Genomic DNA, 14,204 nt, shown 5'->3' on the forward strand with positions numbered 1-14,204 from the left:
TGGCAAATGCAATTCAATACAGATCAGTGTGTGGCTTTGCACTTTGGAAAATCAAATCAAGGTAGGACCTATACAGTAAATGGTAAGGTCCTGAGAAGTGGTGTAGAACAGAGAGACTTAGGAGTACAAGTACATACTTCATTGAAAGCTGCATCACAGGTAGTTCGTGTGGTGAACAAGGCATTTAGCATGCTAGCCTTCATCAGTTGAGGCAATGAAATTAGGAGTTGGGATTTTATGTTACAGTTGTTTAAGTCATTGGTGAGGCTGCATTTGGAGTGTTGTGTACATTTTGGTCACAATGTTATAGGAAAGACATAGTTAAACTGGAAAGTGTGCAAAGAAGATTTATGAGGATGTTGCCAGAACCAGTAGGCCTGAATTGTAGGGAGAGGCCAGGATAGGATTTTATTTCTTGGAACGTAGGAGAATGCGGGGTGACCTTATAAAGGTATATAAATTCACGACGGGCATAGATAGGATGAATGCATATTGTCTTTTTCCCAGGGATGGGGAGATGAAAACTCGAGTGTATAGGTTTAAGGTGAGAAGGGATAGATTTAAGAAGGATCCGTGGGGCAACTTCTTCATTCAGAGAGTGGTGCATTATGGAATGAGCTGCCACAGAAAGTGGTCGAGGCAGGTACAATAGCAACATTTAACAAACATTTGGATAGATACATGGATGGGAAGGCTTTAGAGGGATAGGGAACAAATGCGAGCAATTGTAGCTAGCTGAGAAGGCACCACGGTCAGCATTGCCCAGTTTGGGGTGAAGGGCCTATTGCCATGCCGTATTACTCAGGCTGTATGACTCTATCACAAAACTGTTGTCTTTAAAATGTACCTCGGATAACATCCTTTTAAGATGCAAAACAGTGCTGCCCACCTCAACAATCTTAAAGTGGGAGCCATTTGAATTGATAATTCTGCATTTGAAAAGCTGATTATCTCAGCGACAAATAGTGAGAGTCCTGCACTGCATCCTGGACTAATCAGAGCACATTGTTGGAAAAATTACTCATCAGTCTGGAACAGACGCTTTTGCAAATTTAAACTGCATAAATTTCACTATACAGCAAGCTGACACGGCAGAACTCCAAGAACCAGTTCTAATGAAGACATTCCCAGAGGAGAGTTTTTATCAAGTGGACAATAAGTTGAAAATCAGACATTGTTAATTTTAATAGGTATCAGACAGAGTATTGAAACCACAGAACTGGTGAAGAATAAGAAGTCTTCGCTCTCTCCCAATGTCTACTGCTCAGTGGAACCTCAATGTACAAGAAAAGGCTAACTATTCAACTACAGAAGCCTTTGCAGCTCCTGTATCCAACTTCAAGAGTGGCATATTTTAGTTAGCAACACACAGCATCACATAGGGATTTACTGGAACTTCCTTCTTGTAAGTACACTTTGTTTTCTTTTAATCTTGGAATCTTTAATATACTGGGAACAACATCATCTTTTTATTCATATGGGAACTATGCTTCATTACTTGTAATAAACTAAGCTTCAACAAGTTTAAACCCATAGCTTGACTGCTGATCTATTTTAACTAAAATCATTACAAATTAAAAAGGAGGATGTAAGGTCTATCTTCAAAATAGTTCACTGGCCACACTATTTGCCCACTTGGTGGTCGTGACATTACATACCACCCATCACGAAAATATTAGTAGTGGCCAGAAACCTAAGTAGATCATATAGGTCAATAAATACATGACAAGTCTACAGTTCATCTGAAGTAAGCCAATGTCTAAGAAATATGCAGTAGCTTACTTCCTGACTCCCACAAGGTTGTCCACTATCTACAATGGCTAAGTGACGATTTGTTAGATACACTTCCAGTAACACACAAAGTTCAATGCCATTCAAGGCAAAACAGGCCATTTTATCTGCAACCTATCTCTCAGTTAGCATTCATTTGTGTTCCTGAGATGCTGCTTGGCCTGCTGTGTTCATCCAGCCTCACATTTTATTATCGTGGAATTCTCCAGCATCTGCAGTTCCCATTATCTCTGATACTATTCACTCAACCCTGTCTGTTTCAATGGTGCCCCTGTCTGTTTCAATGGTGCCAAAGTGAAGGTGGTCGAGAGCTTCAAGTTGCAGAAGTAAATATTCTGGTCCATCCACATCAATGCTGCCGTCAAAAAGGCACACCAACACCTCTACTCGTTCAGAAAGCTAAGGAAATTCAGCATGTCCACAATGAATCTTCACAACTTTTGTAGATGCACCACAGAAAGCATCCTACCTGATACATCACAGCTTCGCACGGCAACTGCTCTGCCCAACAGCACAAGAAATTACAGAGAGTTGCCTGCACAGCCCAGTCCATCATGGAAACCAGCCTTCCTTCCAATGACTCAGTTCACACTTCCTGCTGCCTCGGGAAAGCAGCCAACATAATCAAGGAGCCCTCCCACCCCCAGTATAATCTTCCCTACCCTCTTCCATCAGGCAGAAGATACAAACATTTCAAAACACATACAAACACATTTAGGAAGTAATTCTTTCCTGCTGTTATCAGACTTATGTACCTTTCATATATTGGAGTTGATTTTTCTTTGCACCTTCTGTAACTGTAAGGTTATATTCTGTATTCTGCTCTATTACCCTGATGTACTTACTTAATGTACGATTTGTCTGGTTGACGTGCAAATCAATCCTTTTCACTCTAAGTCAGTACATGTGACGATAATAAATTAAAATCAAATCATTCTTTCCATGGCTAACACATTGTGTCGGCAGTGTGGTTCACACATAAGATGCACTGCAGCAACTCAAAGACTCCTTCGACAACACCTTCCAAACCTTTGAATTCTGGCACTGAGGATAAGTACAGCAGATGCTGGGGAACTCCACCATCTCTAAGCTTATATTTGAGCTCACACCATTCTAATTTATTATTATCGCCATTAACTCACGATCACTTGGTCAAAATCCTGAAGCTTCTTAACTGCGCAGTGGGTGTACCTAAAATGGATGGACTGCATTGGTTCAAGATGTAATCCATCAGCAAGTTTACAAAGACAATTTGGCACACGTAATAAATGCTGTCCTTACCAGCAAATGCTCATATCACATGATGTATTGCAAATAAATCAATCACCTCACATAAATGATTATTAGATTGATGTAGAACAAATGAGTTAATCGAATCGATCATTCTCAGTTACCATAATTGGCAATACAAATAGTGCAAGGACAGGCCATCTGTTCTGTTTTATTTAAATTTTCCAACCACATATCTCCGTGCAAATGATGAAAAATAAGCTCACTCACCTCCTATATTTCACCTTCTGAAAGTGTACAATGGCTTATAAATATCTCAGGACAATAAGACTCTTTTTCACATGAAAGCTGGTGCATGTAATGGAATGAGCTGCCAGGCAAGGTGGTGGGCGCTGGTACAATTACAGCATTTAAAAGGCATCTGGATGGGTATATGAATAGGAAGGGTTTAGAGGGAAATGAGCCAAATTCTGGCAAATGGGGCTAGATTAATTTAGGATATCAGGTCAGCCTGGACAAGTTAGGTCAAAGGGTCTGTTTCAGTGATGTACATCTCCATGACTCAATGACTATAAACTGCCTTGTATTTCTTCGCAGAACAAAAAACTGTATAAGTTGTTTACTAAATGTAAGGTATCTTAGATCATGTTACCAGAGACATGGAATATAGTCAAACAGATAATTTTATACTGATATAAATGATTTGTGTGGACACAGAAGGCATAATTTTATAGTGCTTACTCACTTGGAACCTATATACGTGCTCACAACTTCCTTGCCTTGGTGTTGCTTTGCTGTGTCAAATGGCACATTCACACAATGAGGCAGCTTGCCTTGCAGTCTTAATGAAGGGGCTCATATGCTTTGCTATACGACAGTGTGCTATATCAATCTTACAGAATATACCAGCAGAGTATTCAGCCAACACACTAGATCAAACAATCTCTGATTCTACTAAACTCCAACGCATTAAGGCCCAGCCTACCCAACATTTTCTCATAAGATGGTTGTTTCATTCCAAGGAATAAGCATAATGAACCTTCTCTGAACTGTTTTCAACACAGCATCTCTCCTAAAGGTCAGGAGACCAAAACTGTCCAACTTTTTGTGATTCATGCACAAAGACAAATGGATCTCTCCACACTCTCTGCATTCAATTGTTGTTGGAAGGAGTGGCAGTGAATTTGGCAATATTGGTAAGTGCATGTGGATGAGGCTGAATTGTAGGCAGTTAAGTTGATTGTTAATGTGTATCAGGACAGTGGTGCATTAATACCCTGAGAGGTCAGTGGTACAATAGATGGAGACTGGAATTTGAAGATACATTCTTTTACCTCAACAACTTGTCTGAGGTCACTGAACTCTTTCTGTTGCAGCAACCCTGTCCTCAGGGTCAGCTGTCAGGAACGGATCTCTCTGGCCATTTTGCATCATTATCTCTGGGCTCATTATGTAAACATGACTAAACTGCTTCTCTCCACCTTCTGCATAAGGACTCCAGCACTGCACCAGACAACCTGGGAACCCTCCCTCTGATGTGATATTCCACTTACAGTCCCCTTCATTCCCTCAAAGTGTTTCTGAGATTGCTCCAACCAATGTGGAAAGCCAGTGTAAATGCCAGGAAATACTCAGGTCAGGCACTATCTACAGAAACAAGGTTAACACTTCAGGTTGCAATGAACTTGTTTCAAAACAGATGAAAACCATTCTAATGAAAGATGATTTTATCCCTTGACAGAAACTCCCTTTGTGGATGCAGCCTAGCCTGCTGAGTATTTCCTGGAAGGAAAAGTACAAAAAAATTAGTACTGGCATTTTATTGGTCCTCCTTTCTTGAGGTGTACAAGACCAGGGAGAAGGGTCCAGGCCCAAAACGTCAGCTTTTGTGCTCCTAAGATGCCGCTTGGCCCGCTGTGTTCATCCAGCTCCACACTTTGTTGTCTCGGATTCTCCAGCATCTGCAGTTCCCATTGTCTCAGACCTGTATGTCTCATTTCTGAGTGGAAATATTATTTTCCCTCCATTTCTTTCCCCTTTTCAGATGTCCACAAAATTTTATTTTATCCTTTATAAAAGGAAATAGGCTGCCGTCCATGAAATTCAGGCGAGTTCTAAATCATAGCAGTCACACACATTCCAGAACCCCCATCTGAGTGTGCAGGCAGTGAACTTAGCTGTAATCACCCGAGTAAGCAGGGCATAAGAATGTTTGCATCTATTACAATTAAGCATGTTCGTAAATAAGTCTAATCCGTATTATGACCCTTAATTTTGGTCAATGTAATTCTTAAAGCAGCTGTTTATACAGCTGTGTTTTAGAAGGAATTAATGGAGTAGCCATTCATTGTTTTCATGTCTATTTCTATATACCTATTACTCTTTGGGAATTTTGATCTCATTCTTTACTCCTGTGGTATGTTTATTAATTAAATAATCACCAGCATGTGGAATGTACACAAAGGTGAATGTCTGTGCAATGATGTCATATATACACACTTTGCACAGCTGCTTTGAATTACTAGCACTCAGCTGCAAAATCTGGTTATCATCTCATCTACAAATTGGAGACAAGCTCAGAGAAACCTTAAACTGACAACAACTGCAGCACAGCAATCGGGATTGAATGCCACAGACTGTCAATATATGTAGGTACGAAACAGAAAGTGCCAGTTAATGTCAGTGCTGTTGTATCCAGAGGACATATACCTTCTGCTCCAGGGCACCCGACTTTGTCACCTCAAACTAAACACTTCCGCTGGCAACTTAACAGCTTCTTGTCTCCTCTAACTAGAAATTTGCCTCTTGGAGGTGGTGGAAAATGGCTGTTTGTGATTCAAATATCTACCATGTCATAGACAGATAGATGCCAGAAAGAATTCAGAGGAGGCAAAACAATGGATTTTTAAAAAAGATATTTAAAATCTTGCCCTGCTATTATTTGCATTGCCAAGTAGTCTATAAATTTTACATCCTTCTCTCTATCCCTTATTAAGCTTGAATACTGGGAACATATTGGCATTTCTAGCACTCAGCAGTGCTATGTCCAAAATAGCAGCAAATTATTTGTATAAGGTGGTCCTATCATTGGTATTTATTTTTAATACGCCCACATAAAGATAAATGGAGCATGTTATTAGCATCAAAAGATCCAGGCAGTAATAAGGACTGCAGGGTACATGTGGGACAACTCACTATCTAATGTTACATCTTGCCATATCATGTCGCACTGGGGTGCCAGGAGAAAATAGAAGCTAAATTGTTCATGTAGTTGCTTATGCCAAAGTCTCCGAAGGAAATATAAATTGTTAGAAACAAGAGTCCTCGAGGGGCGTTGGAATTTAATATGGATCTCCCTTTAATGCTATCAAAATTTATTCTGCACTGGATACTTTAAGTATGAAATATTGAAACTCTATAATGCCTAATGTTTCCTATTGAAGAAGTCAAACACAAGTGTTGCATGAACTACAAATTGTCCCTTTCTTGTGCTAATCCTCCATCAACATTATTGGAAACTGAAACTCTGAGCCTTACAAGTTTGGGAATTTGTTGTATTACAAATAATATCTAGGATTTCAGCAGTCATAGGCTCCTGTGAATAGGTCGAGCAATATCATTGGGCGGTCTGTATTGAAACGAAAATGCCTGTACCTTTATTGTTGATTTCTTTTGAGCTTTGTTTAAGAACCACTTCTCTGTCATCAAATCCATCTGTGAACAAGACCAGCACCTGTATAAGGATTGTAATTAAGGGCACAGTTATTTTTGTGAATTCATATATTAAATAACCAGACTGTGAAAGAAAGAGGCAAAGTAAGTATCGATCTCCATGGCCTGTAATAGTATTAAATTAACTCTAAATGCATACATAGAATGTGCAACTCTGAACATTTCATTCTGGCCAACTAGGTTGTGCTAGTTTTAATTCTCCACACAAGCTTTCTCCAATATGATCTACTCTTACATTTCAGCCTTTCAGGCTATTTTCATATTCTTCTATTTTAGTGTATGTGTCTGGATTTTTTTTTGGAAGAATTGAAGCTGTTTGCCTCAATCTGATTTCCACATTCTGATCACTCTCTGGTAGTGGTACTTCTCCTTATTCCCTGACTGGATCTATTAGTAATTATCCTGTAATTATATTCACCAGTTTTGGATTCTCCCTCATGTGAAAACATTATCTCAACATTTACCCTGTCCAACCCATTTATAACTTTAAAGATTTCCATGAGGTAAACTTTGCATCTTCTCTTTTCTAAAGAAAATGCCCCAAATTATACAATATCATCTCTCAGTTCTGTTCTGAATCCTGTAACTTTTTTTGTGTACTGTACTTACTGTTTCTATGTCCTTTTTATAGTAATGAACTAAAACTGTACATAGTGTTTGGTCTGTGCCCTGACTTGGGAACATTAATTTTGAATGCTATATTCATAGATTTAATCAATTTGCAACAGGGTACGTAAACTGATGGTGCAAGCACAAGTAATATGGTATGATTTAATTGCCATTAAGAAGATGTGCCTGCATGATAAGCAAGACTGGGAACTGAGCATTAAAGAATATTTGACATTTAGGAAGAGCAGAGAAAAATGAAAGGGAAGTAGATAGTGCTAATAATAAGGGATGGGATATGTGCATTAGAAACTGATCAAAAGAACAGAATGGAGAAATTATTTGGTTGGAGCTCAGAAATAGCAAGGAGCAGCATACATTGGTATAAGTTGCTTATTGGCTTCCAAACAGTTGTGCTAACATCGGGCATGGATTGAACTAGGAAATCAGAGTTAAAACTGTGACCCTACAATCATTGTTGCTATTACTTTCCTCTCATTCTCTCTTTACATTATTTCCAATTCCCCAAAATGCACTGCAAAACACCCAAGTGCTGCAATATTCATCATCATATCACTTGATTCATGATGCGCATTAAAAAGGGAGACGCATTGAAAATGAGTGCAAGCAAGAACATGATCTGGGTGGTCTGAGACATTATCCCACAATCAATTCACTTGGAATTTTCAGCCAAATAGTCAGGATTCAAAAGATATCTTTGACGTATGGCTTAAAGCTTGGACATCTTATCTGGAGAGAGTTTAGGCCTAACAAGCTTTAACCCATTGACGTTAAATGTGACTCGTCACTTATTTAGAGCCCACAATACTTCCTGGAGGAATTAATATATAATAGTGAATGGTAGTGACATTAAACCGAAGATTTTTAGGATAACTAAAGTTTACTACCCAGGTGAAATTAGTTGAAGTCAAGAGACATTGAACTTTTGTCCAAAGGGCCCACCTGTGGCACAGTAATAGTGTCCCAACCCCTGAACTAGGAGGCTTAGGTTCGAGTCTCACTTGTTCCAGAGGTGTGTAATAACATCTTCACCACAGTCATCTGAACTCAAAACATTAGCTTGCTTTCTCTCCATGGATGCTATCTGACCTGCTTGAACCTTTGTCCATTGTCCTGTTGATCAGAGAAGTAGACAATCCATCCAAAAACTGAATCAATCATCATCAAAATCTATCTGAATGTAGCATGATTGTGACATCATGAACCAAATCATCACAGGCAAATAATGCAATATCCAAACTACTACTGTGCATTCAAATGGCCAAATGTGGCTCTTCCATGTCTTTTAAAGTCAAGTATTGTTCTCAACAAACTTAAGTCTGAAAGGTTTGGAAGTGTTGCAGATGTAGTTTTCTATATCTTAGGACAGGTATGCTTACCTTTGTCAATGAAGTTGATGCACTGAATGCATCAGTAAATGATTTTATACTTCCTGCATTCAGATCAATGTCATCATCTGTTTGAATTTGGAGCAGCTTATCTAAAACATCTAGGTTATAAGCTTCAAAACCAGTTTCAAAGACAGATTTGCCCGTGTTGCTTATCACGTGATAGCTCATTTTGATGTTTAGCTTGGAAGCAGATGCACAGCTGATCGATTGTATGGATGCAATTTCCTGTAATATTGGACGAAGCTTTGACTTTAGCTTTTGTTGGCTATCAAATATGTTCTTTGAACCAGTCCTTCTTGAGAAATCAAATCCCACAACAATGTCTATCGTACACGCTGGATCCTCTGTAATGTGAACAATCCAAAGTCAATGCTTTTCACACATTTCATATAGTACATGTGCAAGTAAATAACTGTCCTTCCAACTTTTTGTTTATTTTGCACGGGTGAAGACAGAAATAAGAAAATCAGAAATGAGGGCAGTGGTTTCATCTGGGCGAGAGAGTTGTAACTAAAATGGCAGATGGATGGGAATACCATTAGAAAAGTGAAACAAGATGTGAGAGGGATTTGCAAAGACAGCCAGCAATAGAGCAAGCGATAATAAAGTGTTATATGGGATCAAACCAAGTGGAATGCAGTAACATTTAATACAGGTTTGAAGTGAATTAATTTTAAGGGTACAAAATGTAGTAAATAAGGTTGGCAAGCTGCAAAACAAACATGCCCATGGCATTATGATGTGATGGTGATGACAGACATTTAGCTCAAAAAAGGAAGCACCGGGAACTAAATGCTCTTGGACACAAGGGGGGCAGATTTTTATTTTAGATTGAGACAATACTCTAGAAATTTTCTGGGTCCCGAGAAGACGCTGCATGAACCTGACATCCTCATGACCCTCTGTCAAGCTGCCAGGCCAATTAATGGGCAGTAGTGAGCTTAACATCCACCTGAAAATGGCAGACGGGCTCCTGAGGCCAATTAGAATCCTCCAGCAGTGATCAATTAAAGCTCACCAACCATGGTTGGCACTTCAAATGCTGATGAAGGGAGAGGGAGGTGTCTCAATATGGAGGGGGAGGGGCACCCTCTGAGGATGAACCTAATATTTCTTTCAAAAAAATGGACCATCACGACCTAGCCAGAATCATGGAGGAAAAACTCTGCAAGACAATCAGAGGGCACAGTTATGGCTGGATAGCCACTGGTTTTGAAGAATGAACATCCATCACAAGACTAAGCACACCCCCTGCCTCCCACTGCTGTGAATCATAAAATCAGTGCTGAAATAGGCCATTCAGCCCACCAGGCCTGCACCAACCCTTCCAAGAATGTTCCATCCAGACCTAGATCCTCCAGCATATCCCTGTAACCCCGCATTTACCATGGCTAACCACCTCGTCTACATTCCTGGACACTAAGGGGCAATTTAGCATGGCCAATCCACCTAACCCACACATCTTTGGATTGTGAGAAGAAACCAGAGCACCCGGAAGATACCCACACAGACATGGGGAGAAGATGCAAACTCCACACAGACAGGCACCCGAGGCTGGAACAAAACCTGGGTCCCTGGTGCTATGAGACAGCAGTGCTAACCACTGAGTCACTGTGCCACCCCTGTTGCTGTGTGCAAGCAAGCATGCTTCCAAGTGAAGCTGTTTCATTACACTGGTCAAGTCTTGCCTACTGAGTTTTTCCTACCTGCTGACTCCCCTTAACATGGTATAGTCTCCTCTCTTTGTCTCAACTGGCCTCCTCTGCTTACAGATAGGACGCCATTCCAAACCTGAAAAAAACATTTTAAAGATGGGGTGCAGGTTTGTGGCACTGAACCTGCACAATGGCTAGCTGTGTGAAACCTTGGACTAAATCCTCTGCCTCTGATCCCGACCCTAAAGAGTTTTAAATTTCAGCCCAAGGCATTCCAGTATGATGGGAGAAAAAAAGGATGGGCCTAGCTAAATTGTTCTTGTAGGGAACCGAGAGAATCAACAAACTAAAAGGTCTTTTCTCTGCCGTGTGGTTCTAATTGGTGCTTTCTGACAAACTGTGTACTTACTAATGTAACTTCAGGTTAATAGATCAACTCTCATGAAACTTTACCCTATTCCTCAGTTTCCATTTGAAATCATTGATTAAGAAGCGCTAAGTGCATGTTGTGGGGCCCATGTTTGTTATTCTCCATGACTTCTCAGTAATGCACAATGAAACACAGTGATCAAAAGATAAAAAAACAAAGTGAATGAAATATCATACAGTGTCACAGTAAAGGGAGTCAGGAATATGATATCAGTAAACACCTGATCTTGTACACAAACAGAAAGGGTGAGAGAAACTCAGCAAGTCTGGCAGCATCTGTAGTGAGAGAAACTGTTAACATTTTGCATCCAGTGATTCTTATCCAGAACTCTAGGGTGGCAGAGTGGCTCAGTGGTTAGCACTGCTGCCTCACAGCACTAGGTACCTAGATTTGATTCTAGCCTCACCTGACCGTCTGTGTGGAGTTTGCACATCCTCCCCATGTCTGTGTGGGTTTCCACCCACAGTCCAAAGATGTGAAGTTTAGGTGGATTGGCCATGTTAAATTTCCCACAACTTTCAAGGATCTGTGGGCTCAGTGGGTTAGCCACGGGGAAATGAAGGGATATGGTGGGTCTTGGTGGAACGCTCTTCGGAGAGTCAGTGTGGACTTGATGAGCCAAACGGCCAGTTTCCCTACTGCAGGGATTCGATAAAGGTTTTAATGTTGATGAAGTGTCGCTAGACTCAAAACATTAACTCTGCTTCTCTCTGTATAGATGCTGCCAGACCTGCTGAGTTTCACCAGCAGTTCTGTTTATGTTTAAGATTTCCAGCATCAGCAGTGTTTTGGCTTTTATTAAGACCTGATCTTGCACTGTTACAACTGTATATTTGTGTGTAATGTGACAGTTGTTCAAACAAGTGAAAACTGAACACCTTGCTGATGGCAACTTGATTTTGGAATGTAAAGTTGGAGTTCATAAGTGTAATAACAGAAACAGAAATACTTAAGAAGAGGTGGTCATTTCAAAATAAATTAATTGAACGTAAGGAGGAAACTGTAAGATGGATAGAAAGCAATGTGGATAGGGTCAGTCCAGTCCTTGGTAAAAAGTAATAAAAAAAACGTTAACAGTATTCATGTTACATGGCTAATGATATGCATACAAAAACCTAGAAAAGAGGTTGAGGCCAGAGATAAAGACGCTACAGAGTGATCAGTGGGGGCCAGGAAGTAGGAGCAGCCAGGAACAATCTGATGTTGGATCAACATCTTGTTCATTCCAGATGAACAGAACAGGAATCCTAAGGCTAAAGAAGGGAATACCTAAGTGACAGTGTACAAAGTAATTGGGTGGTGACAAGTTTGAGGTGCTCAGATCACCCCATGTGTTGTAATGGGATGAGAGCTCAGCAGGTGGCAGTATTCACTATCCCAATGGAGACAGAAACATTTTAAGTATGATGGCATTCCTCAAGTCTAAAGGTTGATAAGGGGATAGTGCAAGAGAGAGCTTGGCACTGCGTCCCTCCATGCCCGCTTAAACTTCACCATCTATATGAGCGAACCCACATGGTCCACAACAACTCCCACAACAACTTACCCAACCTCCTTATATTGAGGAGAGCAGGGCTAGGAAGATACAGCATGATCCCAAATCCTCCATTCCCTGTGGAGGTGATGGAGGCAACACTGCCTTTTGTGGCTCCTTGGGCAAGGATGGGGTTCAGGTATGGGACATGATGGAAAGATCAAAGACTGCACAAATGGACATGTTCTTAATATCAGCCAGAGATCAATCCTAGGCCATGTAAATGAGTTCATTTAGAAATCTAGGGCTGTACACCCGAGCGATACCAAATGTGTTTTGAAAAGGAAAACTGGTTATAAGCTGGAAATGAGGTTAAAATTGCTGTGAGAAAGAAAAGCATTACACTTTTCCAACATATATTCTCATTTGACATCTATAACCTGCACTTAAACAGTTCTTTTAACATAAGTGTGTTCCAAGAAACATTAAAAAATAAAGTTAGACAATGAGCTATATAAGGAGATATTAGGTCAGATGGCCAAATCATTTCTTAAAGAAAGAAGATGGACATTGCCAAAAATGAATGTCTTAAAAGGAGGGGTGTCCTCAAAGAGGCTCTGAACTCATGGAGAAACTCAGGGGTGTGTGGGTTATAGGGGGATGGGTCTGGGTGGGATGCTTCAAGGGGCGGTGTGGACTTGTTAGGCCGAAGGACCTGTCTCCGCACTGTAGGGAATCTGATCTAATCTAAAAACGGACCCAACTCCACAAATTGTCGTGGATGGGAGAAATATCTTGAGAAGATACCCATTGGGAATCTAAAGTACATTCTATATAATAAAGCTACTCACTTGCTCCTCAGAAATTGATCTGAGATTTTATCAGTGACTCTAAAGGAGTTTTTGTCTGATAATGTCGACCATAGTAATAGTGATTTCATATTCTGCATGCAAAAACACTGCTCACATCTTTGTTCAGTGGTTAACTGAAGCTGCAGCTACAGGTCCAGATGTTGGTCAGTTTTTTGTACGTTATGAATACTTTTATAGACATTTCAGTGTTTATCCAATAGCCAGCTCCAGGCTTTTTTCTTTTATTCACTTGTGGTAATATGAGCGTTGGTGGCTGGGTCAGCCATTATAGATCATCCCTAGTTACCATTGGGAAGGTGCCGGTGCGCTGGCTTCTTGAACCACAGCAGTCCATGTGCTGTCGGTAGACCCACAATGCCATTAGGGAGGGAATTCCAGAATTTTGACCCAGTGGCAGTGAAGGAATGGCAGCTGTATTTCCAAATCAGGATGGAGAGTGGCTTGAAGGGGAACTTGCAAATGGTGGTGTTCCCATATGTCTGCTTCAACTGTCTTACTAGATTGGGTAGTTGTGGGTTTCAACAGGTGCTATCTAAAGTTCTTTGGTGAGTTTCTGCAGTGCATCTTGTAGATTGTACTCACTGCTGCTACTGAATGCTAGTGTTGGAGTAACTAAATGTTTGTGGATGTGGTGCCAATCAAGGAGGCTGCTTTGAATGGAGGGTGTCACTCTCCAGAGTGTTGCTTGAGCTGTGCCCAACCAGGGCAAGTGGAGAACATTTCATCATAGGTATGCCTTAAAAATAGACATTATTGCTGTAATCAATTCCTATTAATTATGTTGTGTACCAATCAGCAATGTTTTTGGCACAAAGTTATGACAGATGTAGGGGCTTTAAAATTATACCCTGTGATTGTCCTGAGTCTTCTACAAACCTAGCCTAACTGTGATGCTATTTGCAAGAAAGAGGTGCAGAAATTGAGTACAGAGTTTTAAAGGCTTCAGAGTTTGAATCAAGTGGTTGTTGTAGACATTAAAAGTCACACTTGCACGAATGTTAA

At 40.5% G+C, this 14,204-nt stretch overlaps 1 protein-coding gene across 5 annotated transcripts in view; it reads right to left on the reverse strand.

Annotated features, from left to right (window-relative positions):
* The window catches only part of LOC125462486 (collagen alpha-6(VI) chain-like), a 164,326-nt gene that overhangs the window by 102,741 nt on the left and 47,381 nt on the right, over positions 1–14,204 (reverse strand). For all 5 annotated transcript variants that reach the window (XM_048552571.2, XM_048552580.2, XM_048552599.2 and 2 more), the window contains 2 exons: positions 8,760–9,115; positions 6,676–6,754 (listed from right to left, as the gene is read on the reverse strand). In XM_048552571.2, the coding sequence (XP_048408528.1) occupies positions 6,676–6,754; positions 8,760–9,115 (435 nt within the window). The remainder of the gene's footprint in view (positions 1–6,675; positions 6,755–8,759; positions 9,116–14,204) is intronic.

The sequence above is a fragment of the Stegostoma tigrinum genome, chromosome 2, assembly GCF_030684315.1.
Source record: "Stegostoma tigrinum isolate sSteTig4 chromosome 2, sSteTig4.hap1, whole genome shotgun sequence".
Taxonomy (NCBI): domain Eukaryota; kingdom Metazoa; phylum Chordata; class Chondrichthyes; order Orectolobiformes; family Stegostomatidae; genus Stegostoma; species Stegostoma tigrinum.